Genomic DNA, 15,010 nt, shown 5'->3' with positions numbered 1-15,010 from the left:
AAAATGCTGTCAAGTTTGAAAGGCCCCAAACAAAAGCTTCACTCTTTTCAAGATGAAAGCACATCAGCAGGAAGAGAAAATAAAACATAATGCAATGCCTAACAGTAAAATAAGCTAATAGTAACAATGACCATATTGTTCTCTTCAGCATTTATACGATGTTTTATTATGTCTTCTAACACATTAAGTTGCAGCCTAGTTCCTTTTAAAATGTCTTTGCTAGTATTCGCATTCCTCCAGGCCCGACTGATCAATACTGCTCATCTATCTTGAACACACAGTAGACACGCAATAAGTTGGCTGAGTTGAAATAAAAGCAATGAAGCTCAGTATGAAAGCAACTGCTTGAAAATTCAGAAGTTAAGAATTCTGATTTCTTTACCAGCAGCAATTTTCCGATGGCTCGGAGTTCAGTTACCTAACTTCTCTGTACCCCACTTCTCTACCAACAAAATGCGAACCGTGGAAAGGTAGCTTTGGCAAACCCCTGAGTGCTGTTACAAGAAAAGTCCCATTGCTGTTTAAAGCGCACAGAGCTTCAGCTTTGCAAGATGGAAAGAGTTCTGGAGATGGATGGTGACAATGGCTGCACAGCAATGGAAATACACTTAATGCCACTGAACTGTACACTTGATGGTTAAGATGGTAAATTTTATGTATATTTCATTACAATTTAAAAAATTATAACTAAGAAATGCCTTAAGAATCAATTCATGGGATGGAATTTTAAATTTGGGAAAGGCCCCAGAGGTAGACTTCCTTCATTCTGGAGATAAAGAAAAAGGTCCAGAGAGTCATCGGATGAGGCTTCTAAGTATTAATCCTCCTTAGGAAGTCGTACTCCGGCCTCAGGCCTTGGAGGTGACAAATCCTGAGCTCTAGTCTGTGGTCCTCACTGTGCTAGCTTAAAGCAGACAGAGAGTTTTGTCCAATCAAGTCACCGTTCTTCCAATTCTGCACCATCAGAATAATTTCCACCAGAAATACTCTTCAGTTACCTTCAAATTTTGAATGGGGTGTTAGGATAGGAGGAGGGGAAAGGGGCCTATCTGTGGGAGAGATGGAGATGCCTCCTTTGCTTCCTTCTGAGAATCAAAGATGACTCCCCACCCCCAGGCCTCTGAATAACTACAAGGTGGCCCAGAATTCTAAGTTGACAAATCAGAAAGACAGTAGCCCTACTGGAGGAGGCAGCCCAAAATGGGGGCACTAGCTGGTAGGAAGGCTGGCTTCCAGCCCCTACTCCTGCCTTCTCCACACAGGGCTTGGGTCAGAGCATAATCTGCGATCCCATGTGCCACAGCCCCGTCGCCCCCAACTTGCAGGTAAGTGATAGCCCCAAGTGGTAGTTCTAAGGTAAATGCCCATGATTTGAGGTGACACATCTTCAGCAAATTAGGTTGCCCAGCATTTCCAAACTACAGAGGAAAGTTAATTTGCATTTGATTCAAAGGAAGATTACAACATTAATGGATACGAAAAAAAAATAGCATAATATGACCACAAAGCAGAGCCTCTGGAAAAAGCTGCTAATTAAGAAGCACAGAACATTTTTAAGACCATTTGAGAATGGATTGGAAAAAAATACAATAAGTGAACATGATTAATTTTAATTGCAATTTACTACGTACAGGCAGTACCCCCATATGGTGAATATTCTCCTGATCGCTGTATAAAACGTGAAGTTACCTATATAGATAAGTATCATTCAAAGCATCTGAGTCAGAATCTTAGGGAGTAGGGTCATAAAATCTGCATTTTTAATAACCTTTCCAGGAGATTCCAATGTATCTTGAATAGTAATAATAATGACAGCTCATTTTCTTGAGTTCTTACTATGTTCCAGCTACTATACTTCAATATTTTATCAGTGGCTTGAGAACCACCGATATGTATGATACTGCAATGATAAAAATTTAGTATTACCCATCAATAAAATATCTTTCAGTCTCACAGATTTAGTCATAGTGCAGATTAAATTATCCCCATTGGGTTTATGTTGACGTGTTAAACTCATAATCATGATCGTCTTATAATTTCAGTTAATATTTGGCTAACTCCACGTCTCTATGCCCATCATAGTAATGTTTTTTTGTGTACTTTTCAAAGTATAATTGGACATATGCAGGGGATTTTTTTCCTAGATGTAAGTAGGATCAAGTAATCTTGCTCACATAAAGGGTTTTCGAGCTCTTTCTAACCTCAGAAACCTGAAAACCAGGAGAAGCCCTTATATGAATGTAATATTTTTAGCTGCTGTTACATCTTAAGTGCCTTGAAAATGTCATTACTGTCTTACACCCCAGATATTCATTAACTCCTTACTAGTACCCTTCTAAAAGTCTCCTTAGAGCTTGCCATATATTTTCTATTCAAAGGCATTTAAATCTTTATGTACTTACCAAATAGGCAAAGACTGCTTCATGGAAATTTTAACCATTCGTGGTACATAGATTTTGAAATATGTAGAGAACGTTTTCTACATGGGAGCATGCTTAGTCGCAAACTAGAAGTTTCTGTGCTTTCCCCAATTTGTAGAAAAGGAACACTGGCCAATGCCCATTAAAGAAAACACTTGATTATAATAAGAAGAGTGGATTTTGATACCAGGCAGCCTGAGACAGAAAGACTTGCTCTCTGCTTACTGGCCATGTGACCTTGGGCAGGTTACTTTGCTTTTCAGTTTCCTCATCTGTAAAACGGGGATTTAAATAATAATATTGAACACAGGGGCTTGTTATGAAGAGCTGACTCACTTATTCTCATGTAAAGCTTTCAGAACCATGAATTCTGCACACAGCATACGTTCAGGTGTTAGCCTTTTTGAATTAATAATTTCTCTGATTATGCTCAAATTCATTATATGAGTTAAATGCTTGCTTTAGTTATAAGTCATGTATTCATGCACTTTTTCTTTCATTCATGGTTATTAATAATAAATGAAATATAGGTTTTTCACCAGTATGCTTAAAATTCAACTAAAGCCACCCTTTCATGTGTTTTGCTATAGAGCTCCATGGAAATGCAGAGACAATTAGCAGTTATGTCAGAAAAAAAATCCCAGTGAATTTAATGCCATTTTTCTTAGTTGTGCACAATACCTAATTTGTGTTTTTCACCAGAAAATGATCAGTATCTGAAAGACCCAGAAAACACATTAGGAAATATATACATAAATTACAATTATATTTGCTGAAGACAAGTTAGAATAAGTATACTGATTATAAACAGGTGTGAGGGCACGGTCTTAAGGGCAACATACAAAACTATTTGAAGAAACATTCTGATTTTTTTTAGAGCTGCAAAAAAGGGGTAGGTAGGTATTGCTTCCAACCTGACTCTGTTGTTATATCTTAAAACACAAACCCACTAAAACCTGGTAGGACCAGAGCTGTATTTATTTGGGAATTCCTCCAGATGGACTTTACCTTGTTCCAAACTCAGGTGTTTAAAAGAGTCCTGCAGCTCCTGTGGGGTTCCTCCCATGTAGACTGGGGAATTCACCATCAGGGGCTGGGCTCTGGACTGTGACACACACTTCCTCAGTTCATTCATGCTTGCTGATATGATGGAACCTTTCTTTTTAATAATCACTTTATTCCACTTTCCATCACAATAGGACAGCCCGACCCATAGATCCACTTGTGTCAAGGAAAGACTGGTATTTAACCGGAAGCTCAATATTCCACTCTTCAGTTCCATCTGTATTTCACATTAAAAAAGAAAATAGGTATATAAAAAGACTGCAGAATGGCAGTTTGGGAGAGAGCAGAAGGTCAATTTCTTGAAGAAAAGCAACAAATTTCCCTGAAAGCACTCTATAAAAATGTTCTACTTTATTCTAAGCGGGACTGGAGTAACACATAATGGAGTACTTTGCAAGCTTATAATTGACGGGAAGAATGTTGTATTGAGTCAAACAAATTCATACCCAGTAATGATTATACAATGTGATACAACATAATGTAGGCAAAAACTTTATTTATTTTTTTTGTATGCAACACAGGTAAGATTAAGCCCTGGCATAAGTGACTGAATGACTAAAGAGAATAGTTTGAACTATGACTCTATTTTTACTTGAGTTTTTAGAAAATGAGAAAATACTACTTCATATATCAGTTTAATTTGGGGGAAAAATATGACAAGACAATAAGAAAATGAAATGTCAAGCCTGATTAAGCGGTTGGTGAACTCAATTTCAAATTTGTAAGATGGATTTTGATTCAATATTTCAGTTTTATTATTCTAAATCTCTAACGAACGTAATTGCTTCTATGTGTATTCTTTTAGATTAAGGTGTCATTTTCTAATACAAATATATTTTACCCAAATTTTCATGGTAAAGGAAATGCCTCCATATGTTTCTCAACAAAATGTTACATGACAATTATTTTATCTACTACGTTTTTATTTTGTTAGAACTCAAACCAGCAAAAATAGGATACTTAAAAATTTGAGATCATGTCAAATGAAATTAAGTAATTCCAGATAAAAATAATTAGTTTTTCTATGTAAATATCATTTTTTGTGAAGTACATTAGATAAGCAGTCATGAATCCATTCATTCAATAAATATTGAGTCCCCCACTATGTTCCATGAACCTGCTGCTAAAAGATAAACATTGTTCCCAAGAATCACATTGCCCAATAGCAGAGGCAAACATTTAGGGTAATACCATTACCAAGAGAAGAACTGGGTACAATGACAGCAAGGAAAGGATATATATTTTGTTCCCTGGGAACTGAGAAAGGTTGAAATTAAGACGTTTGGAAGTATGTAGGATTCATGGAGAATCCTTCAACAAAGGGAGATGAACACATTCAGCGGCATGGAGATATGTATGAGCTAATTAGGTTTAGAAAAAAAGACTAAATTAGGTAAGATGGGATTCATATGGTGGGGGGAGTTAGAAAGAGTCCCACCAGGTATGTAGAAGCAAAGTTTTGGCGGATTTTGATGATATGGAAAACGTACATCTTTCTCTTGTCTGTCTGACACTAAAGGCTATATTCTTTCCACTATTATCTTGTGCTGAAAGTTTACCCTACCAGTCTTAGGAAGTTCGTACTGGAAATGAAAGCTGCACTGGAACTGGAGAAACCTATTAGGGAATCACTACGGTTGTGAGAAAAATTTGAGAACCATTGAAACACAGGTAACAATGGTGAAGACAGTGAAAACTCAGTCAAAGAGATATTTTTAAAAGCAACTCAGCTTTTAAAGTCTCAGCAGGACTGGCAAATAGCTGAATGTGTTAGATGAATGAAAAGGAAGTCAAGGATACCTATGTTCTTTCTTGCTTGGGTGTGTTTTACCACCATCACAATATGGAAAGCACTAGGGAAGAAAGACTTGATATTATCATTGTCAGTGAGAAATGAGGTCAATTTTAAATATACTGAGTTTGAGATGTCTGTAAACATCCAGAAGAAACTTTTTTTGAGGCAGTCAAACATAAAGATAGGCCAGTAAAATAGAAAAAGTTTGTGAGAAGATAAATAAGATCATCTAGTTAGTGTAAAAGCAGTGAAAAGGTGAGAGATTATAGAGTCCTCAGCCAGACCGACATTTTAAGAAGAAAATAGAGTAGATGTAATTCCTTGTAATTCCTTAAGTTGACAACGATCTTCTTGGAGAAACCATAAGGATTTAATGAAAATCAAGAGCAACTAGTATTTTGGAAAGTCAGTAGAGAAGAATATTTTAAGAAAAAAAGATGATAGAGGAAGATCAAGTAAGATAAGGACTGAAAATTACCTATTAGACTAGAAAGTGCAGGGGTCACTGGCAACATTAGAATGTTCTGCAGTGGAATGTAGTAGGAGCAGGAATCATAATGTGCAGTAGTTTTGAGGACAGAAATGTGATAATAAAAAAAAAGTAGAAATAACCAGAGTAATTACTTTCAATGCAACAGACTATGAAAGGAAGGAAAGTACAAAGGAAGAACTTTCAAAGTCAAAAGGAAAAAAATGTAAAATAAATGAGGCTCAACCATTTTATATGTTGAGGGAGAAGATCCAATGCAGAAGGAACACTGGAACTAACAAAAAGGGGAAAATTCACAGCACAAGCTCTTGCAGGAGAAGGGATAGAATCTAGAGTAAAGATAGAAGTATTAACTTTGGTTGGAAGCATGGTAATTATGTATTTGTTCTCCTGAGTCACGAGAGTGAAACCACACTTGGCACATAAAAAAAGCTATAGGTCGAGAGTTTGGAAAATGAAGAGATTATGTTTCTTTCCATTCTAAGAATGAGACTCTGAAGACCTTCAGGTTGTGGTGTTTTCCAGTGCTGACATTCTTTTTCTTTCATGTTCCACATCTAACCTATGCACAAATCCTATAAACAAGAAACACTGTTGAATGAAGGAATCGGAAAGCTCAAAACTCTGTGTGTCACTAGTCTTCATACTTATATTGGTTCTCCCATGGTGGTCAGTAAACTGGCTGTTGCAACTGAAAAGCTAGGGAGCTAGACTGATTGATCCGGAGTTGTGGAACTGAAGATGCAAGACGAGGGTGTTGACAGAAAAATGGTTGAAAAGCTGTATTATGGTGTCCGAGGTAAGGAGCAAGGAAGTTAAACAGAAAGTGGTCTGACAACCAATGGTCTCAATGTCTTAGTGAACTCAGTAAGAGAGAATGAAAGCTGTAGGGTTATGAGGTTATATTTTGAGATTTAAGATTTTAGCAGCAAAAACTTTGAGTCAATAAGCTCCAGAGGATAGCCATGTATATTGAGGTTACTTAGGATAACAGGAAGAATTCTTATTGAGAGATAATCTGGAAGAAGCCTAAGTCCTCAGATATTGAAAAGTAGAATGTAAGGAATGTCTGCTTCCCTTACAGCAATACTGGAAGTGTGAAAAGAAAGTCTAGCACAACACATAGTAGACATTCAATATATATTTGTCTTAATGTTTTGATTTGTCATTAAAGCTTAAAGTCAACATTATTATTCAATATGGTGGAAATGTATTAATTTCCAAAATCAATGAATGGAGGAAGATGGAAGGTTGGAGGGGGCTATAGCAGGACGTGTGACCCTCCAATAGTGGCAAGTGGTCCTTATGAGGAAAGGCCCAATGAAAATATCTTTGCATCTTCCCCAGAATTTATGCACATATAGATGATTAAAGAATGCTTAGTGAGGATCACCCCAACATGAACTCATTTACAGGTTCACTCATTCATTCATCCAACAATCTTTATCAAACACTTAACAGGTGCAAGTGGTAGGCACTGAAGATAGATCTGTAAAGAAGACAGCCAAAGCCCTGTGTTCAGAGAGATTACATTTCAGTGAGGGAGGCCAACAGTAAATAGGAGGACAAATAAATTCTTTAAGTAAGCTGAAATTTTAATAAATACTGTAAAGCGATATATTTCTACTTACCTGGTCAGCAAAACTGACGGTATATAATCTAGGACTGTACAAAATCAATGAACTGAAAATATCTTAGAATCATAAAATCACCAAGATGTGTGTTTTATTAGCTATTTGCCTAGATATGAGCAATGAGGTTAAGATGTTCATAATTTTCCCTTGATTCTATGCAAGTTCTTTAATAAAATAACTTTTTAAAAGTTAACATTTTAATCACATACTGATTTTTGACAATGATATCTGACTGTCTGATTAAAGCAAGTAAAAGGAGTTACACTTGCCCACTATATTTAGAGAAATGTATAAAAATGTTCATAGCAGATTTGTTTGCCATAGCAAAGACATGGAAACAACCAATATGTCATTGACAGGAGAAGAGATAAATTACACAGCCATGAAAATGTGTACCTCTATGGAGAACATGAATGACTCAAAAATAACGTCGAGTGCAAAAAACAATTGCCTAAAAGTAGAACATGACGCAACTTTAGGAATGTCAAAAACAAGAAATTTTAGGCATTCATACATGGTGTTCAAACTATAACAATATGCAAGGGGATAATAAACACAAAATTCTGATTACATATTAGTTCTAGAGATAGATAAGGACATGGGATAGGAAAGACCCTACTTAAGTAAATGCAAAAAGTGATTTTTTTAGTTCTTGGGTTGGGTGGTAGGTTCATGAATGTTTACTGTACTTTTATAAATTACTTTATGTGTGTGTATGTGTATAATATGAAATATATTTATTATAGGGGCACCTGGGTGGCACAGTTAGTTAAGCATTTGACTCTTGGTTTTAGCTCAGGTCATGAGCTCATGGGTCCTGAGACTGAGTTCTGAGTCGGGCTCCATGCTTAGCAGAAAATCTGTTTGAAGATTCTCTCCCTCTCCCCTTCTTCCACTTGTACACACACATACACTCTCTAAAATAAATAAATCTTTAAAAATATATATATTTATTATATATAGTTTTTTGACACTGTTATGTCAAAAATTAATGAAGGAAATAACATTTTTTGAATATTGGGAAACTAAATGGGATTTTCTTAATTCCTCATAACTACTCTGTTTTGCTAAAATTCAATTTTCACAGGAATAATGGTCATCTTAAAAAATCATGATCCTAAAGCACAAAATGTTTCATAGGACTCCGAAACTAAAGATGACTTCGGGAAGAAAATGAAAACAAAAGTGAATTTCAAAAGAAATCCCAATTTAGCATATTATAAACTCATGGCTTACTTAAAGTTACATCTGATATTTTAAAGTAAATCTAACTAAGTAACTTTACATACAGCAAGAAAATCAGGTCCATCTTTGTTGTAAACAAAAAGAAGCAATCCATTCAATCGGTCAGTTCTGAACTTAAAGGAAATCTCAAAATCCATTCCACCATGAAACACATATGGATGAAGTTCCAGGAACCCTTTAAAGAAAAGGAAATGTACATATCAGCATGAGCAAAGCACTACTGTCAGCATTGTAAAGACGGTACAAAGACTAGGACGTATATTGTCATTGAGTAAATCTCTACAAAAGAAGATGCAAATCGATGTTAAGAAATCCCCCTTGTAATTGTACAGAAGTGGCAGAGTGAACTCGATATACATTTTAAGAGGAAGCAATTTACTCTCTAAATCATGGATATGATTAAGACTATTACTGTTTTCTATCGGTATTCACAATAAGAAATTGCATTGACTAAGATAAATTCAGAGTAATGACAGTGTTGAGAAAAGAGCAATGGAAAAGTGCACAGAGTAGGATATTATTTACTTTTCTATTCTGAAGGTAGTTTAAGCAACTTAATAAGTAACCAGCTTAGTTAAAGATGTAGGAGGCAGCAGTGGCTTTGCATTTGAAGAAGTACTTTCTACCAAGTCACTCCCTTCCACCCCCCACCCTGGTTGTCTGCCAGGCAGAGACTGCGGCTGGGGAGGTCTGCCAGGGACACTGCCCCTCACCTTTGTGGCAGCCTTAGGAGCAATGGCAGTAATGGCAGTGATATCTTCCAGCTTTCCCTTAACGGCCTACTCATCCCATTACATAGCTGAAATTTTACTCTTGAGAATACTGTCCATCTATATAATGGGATAAATAGATATTTGTGGGTTAACCTGGTAAATAAAATGCTTTCAAAACATCTTTTTAAGTAAAACCACATTCTAAGTAGAACAATTGACTTACCAAAAGATAGTTTTGACACTACCATATGTCAACCAAGAATTGCCGTGGGCTAACAGAGATCTGATATATGAATATATGAGTCTTACAACTTATATTACATATTCAGACTTTGATAATATATCTATGTATATCACGGCATAAGTAGGTATTTCTTTGATACTAGGTTCATGTGAGGTCAATGTAATTGGACCAGGGAGATCAAATTGTGCAAAGGATAGAACATACATGCTAAGCAACCATTGGTATCTGTTTTAGAACCTTACCTGTTCCTAGGAACTGGGCTCCGTCTTGTAACGAAGTGGGGCAACCCTCCCAGCTGTTATACACGTTGATATGTTCTTCAGCGCTCTGCCAGACCAGAGGCTCCCAAATAGCAAAAGGGTTATACTTCTTCATAAAATACATATCCTTGACACAGCCCACAAAACCCTTTTGGATTATGTCTGTAGGAGTTGGTAGATATCAAGAAATATGTACTTTGAAAAATTTTTTTCAAGCAATTAATTTTATGCGCCATTAAAATTAAAGAAATTAATTTAAGCTCTCACTACCTATTTACTGCAAAACTCCTAACGATTCACGTAAACACCACACCATCACTTGTGCTAAGTGGTACAATTATCTTGTTTAGCCCTGGTTCAGTAGTAGCCAGAATATTGCCTTCTGAACTAATGAGGTTTCATCTGCCACTAATCTTAAAAATAAAAGTGTTATAACAAGTTTTAAAAAATTTGAAGGAAGTGTTTCTATTAAATCTATAGTTTGTAGTTTAGTTTCTTCATCATGATGAACCAGTCTGTTATACAAGTGAGTCGATAATTTGATTTCATATTTAGGAATTAATGCAATGTTGACCTTAATTTTAGGACACCCTGGACCAGGCAGATGTGGAGTTTATGAACATAGCAAGCAGGGTGGTAATAAAGGGGTTGGGAAAGAAAGAAAGTGAGCAAATGAGAGAATTAGAGAAAGAGAAACTTTTCATACAGCACAAAGCTTGGTTCTTGGCTTTGGAGTGTATGACCTGATTCTAGGGAAGGTATTCACCAGCAATCAAAGTTCTACAAAGTCACTTTATATGCACAATATCAGATTATTTATTTATAATGAAGATATGTCCTCTAGAGGAAGGGTACTTGGTGTCAGGGTATGTTCTCCTCCAGGTGCATGGATGTACCATAGCCAAGAAGTGTACCTGAGGGATAAGGAACAAGGACAAAGGCTCGAGAGCACTCACTCTCTCTCTCTTTCTTTCTCTCTCTCTCTTTCTCTCGTGTGTGGGGGGGTAGTGTGGGGGGTGGGTGTGGGTGTGGGTGTGAATGTTTTCAAGGGACTTCTCTACCAATCTAAAGTAGTCCAATAAAAACCCTCTCTACTCTAGAGATATTCCTAAGGAAGTAGCTATGTTCAGTCTTGGGTCTTTAAATATATCCCTCTCCAAATTTCACTGAAAACATTTTATTCTTTTTGATCTTCATCATGATTCTCTGAAGACCACCACACATGCACAATTTATACTTATCTAGGTTCTAGCTCATTTGTAATATTGATGTAGTTACATTTTACTTCCTGGGAGAGACTGGGAAGACACCCTATGCCCTTCAATGAGAACATGGGAAAACAACCCTAAATTTTAGCAATGCATTTGGAAAGGTGATTTTTTTTTCTGCCTAGGGTTAATTTCCTCCATATTAGTTTTTATTGATTTCACTTTGAATCAGTTTTTGTTCTCTCATTCTAAAAATATAGGAATTAGGAATTATTTTGTCCCTGTCTCAATTATAGTACTTACAGAGTTTGCTCAACATTATATGCCCTCTATTACATACCCTCTATTGTGGCAAAGACAACATTTTATTCATCTATGGACTTCCAGGGACTAGTTTAGTGCTGATCACATGCTCAATACTCAGGGAATGTTCTTGACCCTATTTAGAGTATAAATCAAGCCCATAGTTTTCCATTTCTGTGTTGCTTCAGTTTAAAATCTTAGAAAAACTGATACATAATCCTAAAATAAGATATCTTTGACTGAAATTAGTATCATTCATTTCAGCAAAAGTTTAATAAATTCTTTTTATATATCAAGGGCTGGCACCAAGAATTTAAATGCAAATAACACACAGTTCCTTTAGAAAAGAAGACCCCTAAGGGACTTTTTTGGCATAGGGATATAGGAAATACAGCATGAGATAGAATATAATATTATTATTCATACTTTAAAATAATGTATTCATACTTGATTGTGCTATAAATTTTGGTGACAACATATAAATCCTAAAGCTTCAGCAAACTTACCGGGATCCTTCCTGAGGATGGTATAACCCTGTGGAAGGCCTCCCACAAACACTCCTGTGTTCCCTCCAATAATAGTGCTCCCATTCGGGGTGGCAGAAGAACCTATGGAAAAGGAGATAAGAATTCCAGATTCACCAGGATAATCGGGGTTCTACTAATTCAACAAATGATTAAACCCTTCACTGAGCTTCTAGACAGCACGCTTTCTTGATTCTCCTCTTTTTTACCTTTCTTCAATGCTTTTTCCTCATTGTCCTGAGATCTTGATGTTGGAAGGACCAGGCCTCCTCCCCTCTCAGATCTCTTTCCATCATCACATGCAAGGATGTCCTAAGTCCTCTAGAAGGATGACCTAGATGGCTGGACACCTATGCAAACGACCAGGCCAAAGACCAGAAGAGGTCTCAGTCCTTGGCTATGTTGTATAACAATGCAAATCTCTTGTTAAGACTTCTATCTAACTCCATCCTTTCTTGGAAGTAGGGAGATTTTTATTTTTATCCTCAGAACCCAAACAACTCTAATTAACCCTACTTACATCTGGTCTTTTGCTGTTAAATGTCATCGTTAGCAGACGATTCCCAATGTATAGCCTTAGTCTGGAAATCTTTCCTGAACTAAGAGTTGTATCCAGAAAACTACCTGATATATCCACTTGGGTGCCTCACAGATACTAAGACTGAATGAGTTCACACTTAACATCTCTCTCCACATCAGCTTCTCCCATGATCCTGCCAACCTTCGTTATGGCAGCCACATTCTTCCAGTTGCCCAGACCCTAAACTTAGCAGTCATGGTCTACATTAGGGGTTAACAAATTGCTTCTGTAAAGGGCCAGGTAGCATATATTTTAGGCTTTGTAGACCATGCAGCTTCAAATGGCCACAGACAATAAGTAACAAATGGGTAGAGTTGTGCTCCACTAAAACTTTATGAAAACAGTAATGAGTTGGATATGGCCCATCGGTAGTTTGCCAATCCCTGCTCCTCTTGAATCAAATACTTTTAATTTAATATGTACAATATACCCAGATTTCTCATTATAACCACAATTTTACTTCCCTGGTTCAAGAAACCATTTTTTCTTACCTGAATTATTTTATAATTATTACAGAAGTTTATTAACTGCTCTCCATGTTTCCACCCTTGTTCCCACTTAAAATTCATTTCCAAAGAGCTTCCCTTTTCTAAGGAAAAGCCCACAAGGCCCTATGTAATACAGCCCTAAAAGCCTCTCTGATTTCAGTCTATTACTAGTTCCTTCACCCACTCTTTCCCACACTGGCCTCCTTGTTGGTCCTTGACATGTCATATATATATTTCCACCTCAGGGCCCTGGCACCAAATATTCCCTTGGCTTAAAACATTCTTCTCCTTGTTATTCACCTGGGTTAACCACTTACTTTCTTTAGGTCTCTGTTCAAATGTCACCTTATCAAAGAGGGCTTTTCTAATAGTCTTTTAAGGAATCAAAACAGTCCCTCCCCAATACACACACATACACACTTCTTCTCTTTTCTCGCTTATTATTTTCAAAATATACCACTACCTGATAGTCATTCAATATTTACTTATTCTGTCTCCTGCCCCTCCCACCTAAAATATAAATGTTGCTCTTTGTATCCAGAGTTTCTAGAGCAATACCTGGCATACAGTAGGTGCTCATTACAATTCCATATTTCCTGAGTATATTAATAAAAGCCTGCATCATCATGCAGGTACTATAACTGTTTCATAATTATATAAGGACAGTAGGTAGGGTAGGATGGAAAGAATACAAAACTTTAAATTGCAAAGACAGGGTAAGTGTCCCCAAAATGCTTTCTATCAACTGTGTAAATTTGGAAAAGTTATTTACTTTTCCTGAGACCCAGTTTCATCATTTCTAAAATGCATATAATAACTGTTTTACTTTATTTGTCTTCCGCAGGTCAAAAATAACATGAGAGAACATCAGTAAAAGCCCTTGCAAATTGTAAAAGACAAAATTACTGCTGATGACTGTGCTGTTACTCTTGCTTTACTATAACTGTGCATAATGAGAAAATGGTTGCCAGACTTCATCATTTTAGGAGCACCCCAAAGGCAAATTCAACAGCAATTCAGATGAAATTGAGAGGAGATAAAGGTGAAAGGAAAGATGTAGAAATATAAACAACAGAAAAGTATGGCAACATTAGCGTATCAATAGAACTATTTATATGTATCAAGTTCTTACCTGTATACTGCCCATCGAGTGTGATTTGGCCAAAAGCCTGATGCCTAATAGCTATTATTTCATGCCACTTGTCATCACTATATTGTTTCCCACCATCATTAGTTGTAGTAATTTCCATTGAAGACCCCTTAAGGGAATGAATGAGTGAATGAATGAATATATATATATGTTTGTAAATTCATATGCATATAATTCTGTATTTGCTAAAAATCAATTAATAAATTTTGACATGATCATGATGGAAGCATGCATACTTTCAACCAAACTCAAAATTAAGGTTGATGCCTAACATCATTCTGGCTTTTCTGTGATGCCCTTCTGCAAATACCATAGTGCTCAAACCTGAAAAGACCTCTTTGGAATAAAAAAATCTCTTACAAGCACACTTGCATTTTGAGCACTTAGGTCATCAGAAAGGTAATGAATTTTCTATTCTAAAATTTTAGCTCTCAAAATTTTGGCAGAAATATTAAATAAGAATTTAAAACTAATAAAATACCAGTGAATCCAGATTGCTCTGAAGTTAGGGAAATGTCTGGCAACTTAGTTTGTCTTACCTTCACTACACTGCTAATAAGTAGAAGGAATGAGATTCATATTAAAAATTAGCCAGTTATTAATACATTGACCATAAGTATTGCAGTTAATCTTTGTATTCAATGCTTTGTAATCTAGCATTTATATCTAGCATTTATACTTGTATCTGAGCTCATTGCATCATAGTGAAAAATGAGTTCCTAAGCAGGTAAGAGTAGGAAATGTCGGACATCAAGAACAGAAATTAGCAGAAAGGAGATAAGGATAAGGAAACAGAGAAAGAGAAGTAGAAGAGACACTTTCCATCTGAGTATTTTCTAGCCAAGTGAACACTTTTTCAGCATATCATGTTCAGCACAATGTTACCCTTTT

The 15,010-nt window shown here is 36.3% G+C and overlaps 1 protein-coding gene across 1 annotated transcript in view; it reads right to left on the bottom strand.

Annotated features, from left to right (window-relative positions):
* The window catches only part of USH2A (usherin), a 676,006-nt gene that overhangs the window by 393,376 nt on the left and 267,620 nt on the right, over nt 1–15,010 (bottom strand). The window contains exons 22-26 of the mRNA XM_045809720.2: nt 14,102–14,228; nt 11,884–11,985; nt 9,849–10,028; nt 8,694–8,824; nt 3,429–3,702 (exon numbers count right to left, since the gene is read on the bottom strand). Of these exons, the coding sequence (XP_045665676.2) occupies nt 3,429–3,702; nt 8,694–8,824; nt 9,849–10,028; nt 11,884–11,985; nt 14,102–14,228 (814 nt within the window). The remainder of the gene's footprint in view (nt 1–3,428; nt 3,703–8,693; nt 8,825–9,848; nt 10,029–11,883; nt 11,986–14,101; nt 14,229–15,010) is intronic.

The sequence above is a fragment of the Ursus americanus genome, chromosome 2 (assembly GCF_024610735.1).
Source record: "Ursus americanus isolate L20-20 chromosome 2, mUrsAme1.1.p, whole genome shotgun sequence".
In the NCBI taxonomy this organism is placed as follows: Eukaryota; Metazoa; Chordata; class Mammalia; order Carnivora; family Ursidae; genus Ursus; species Ursus americanus.
This window is presented reverse-complemented; position numbering and strand designations above follow the sequence as displayed.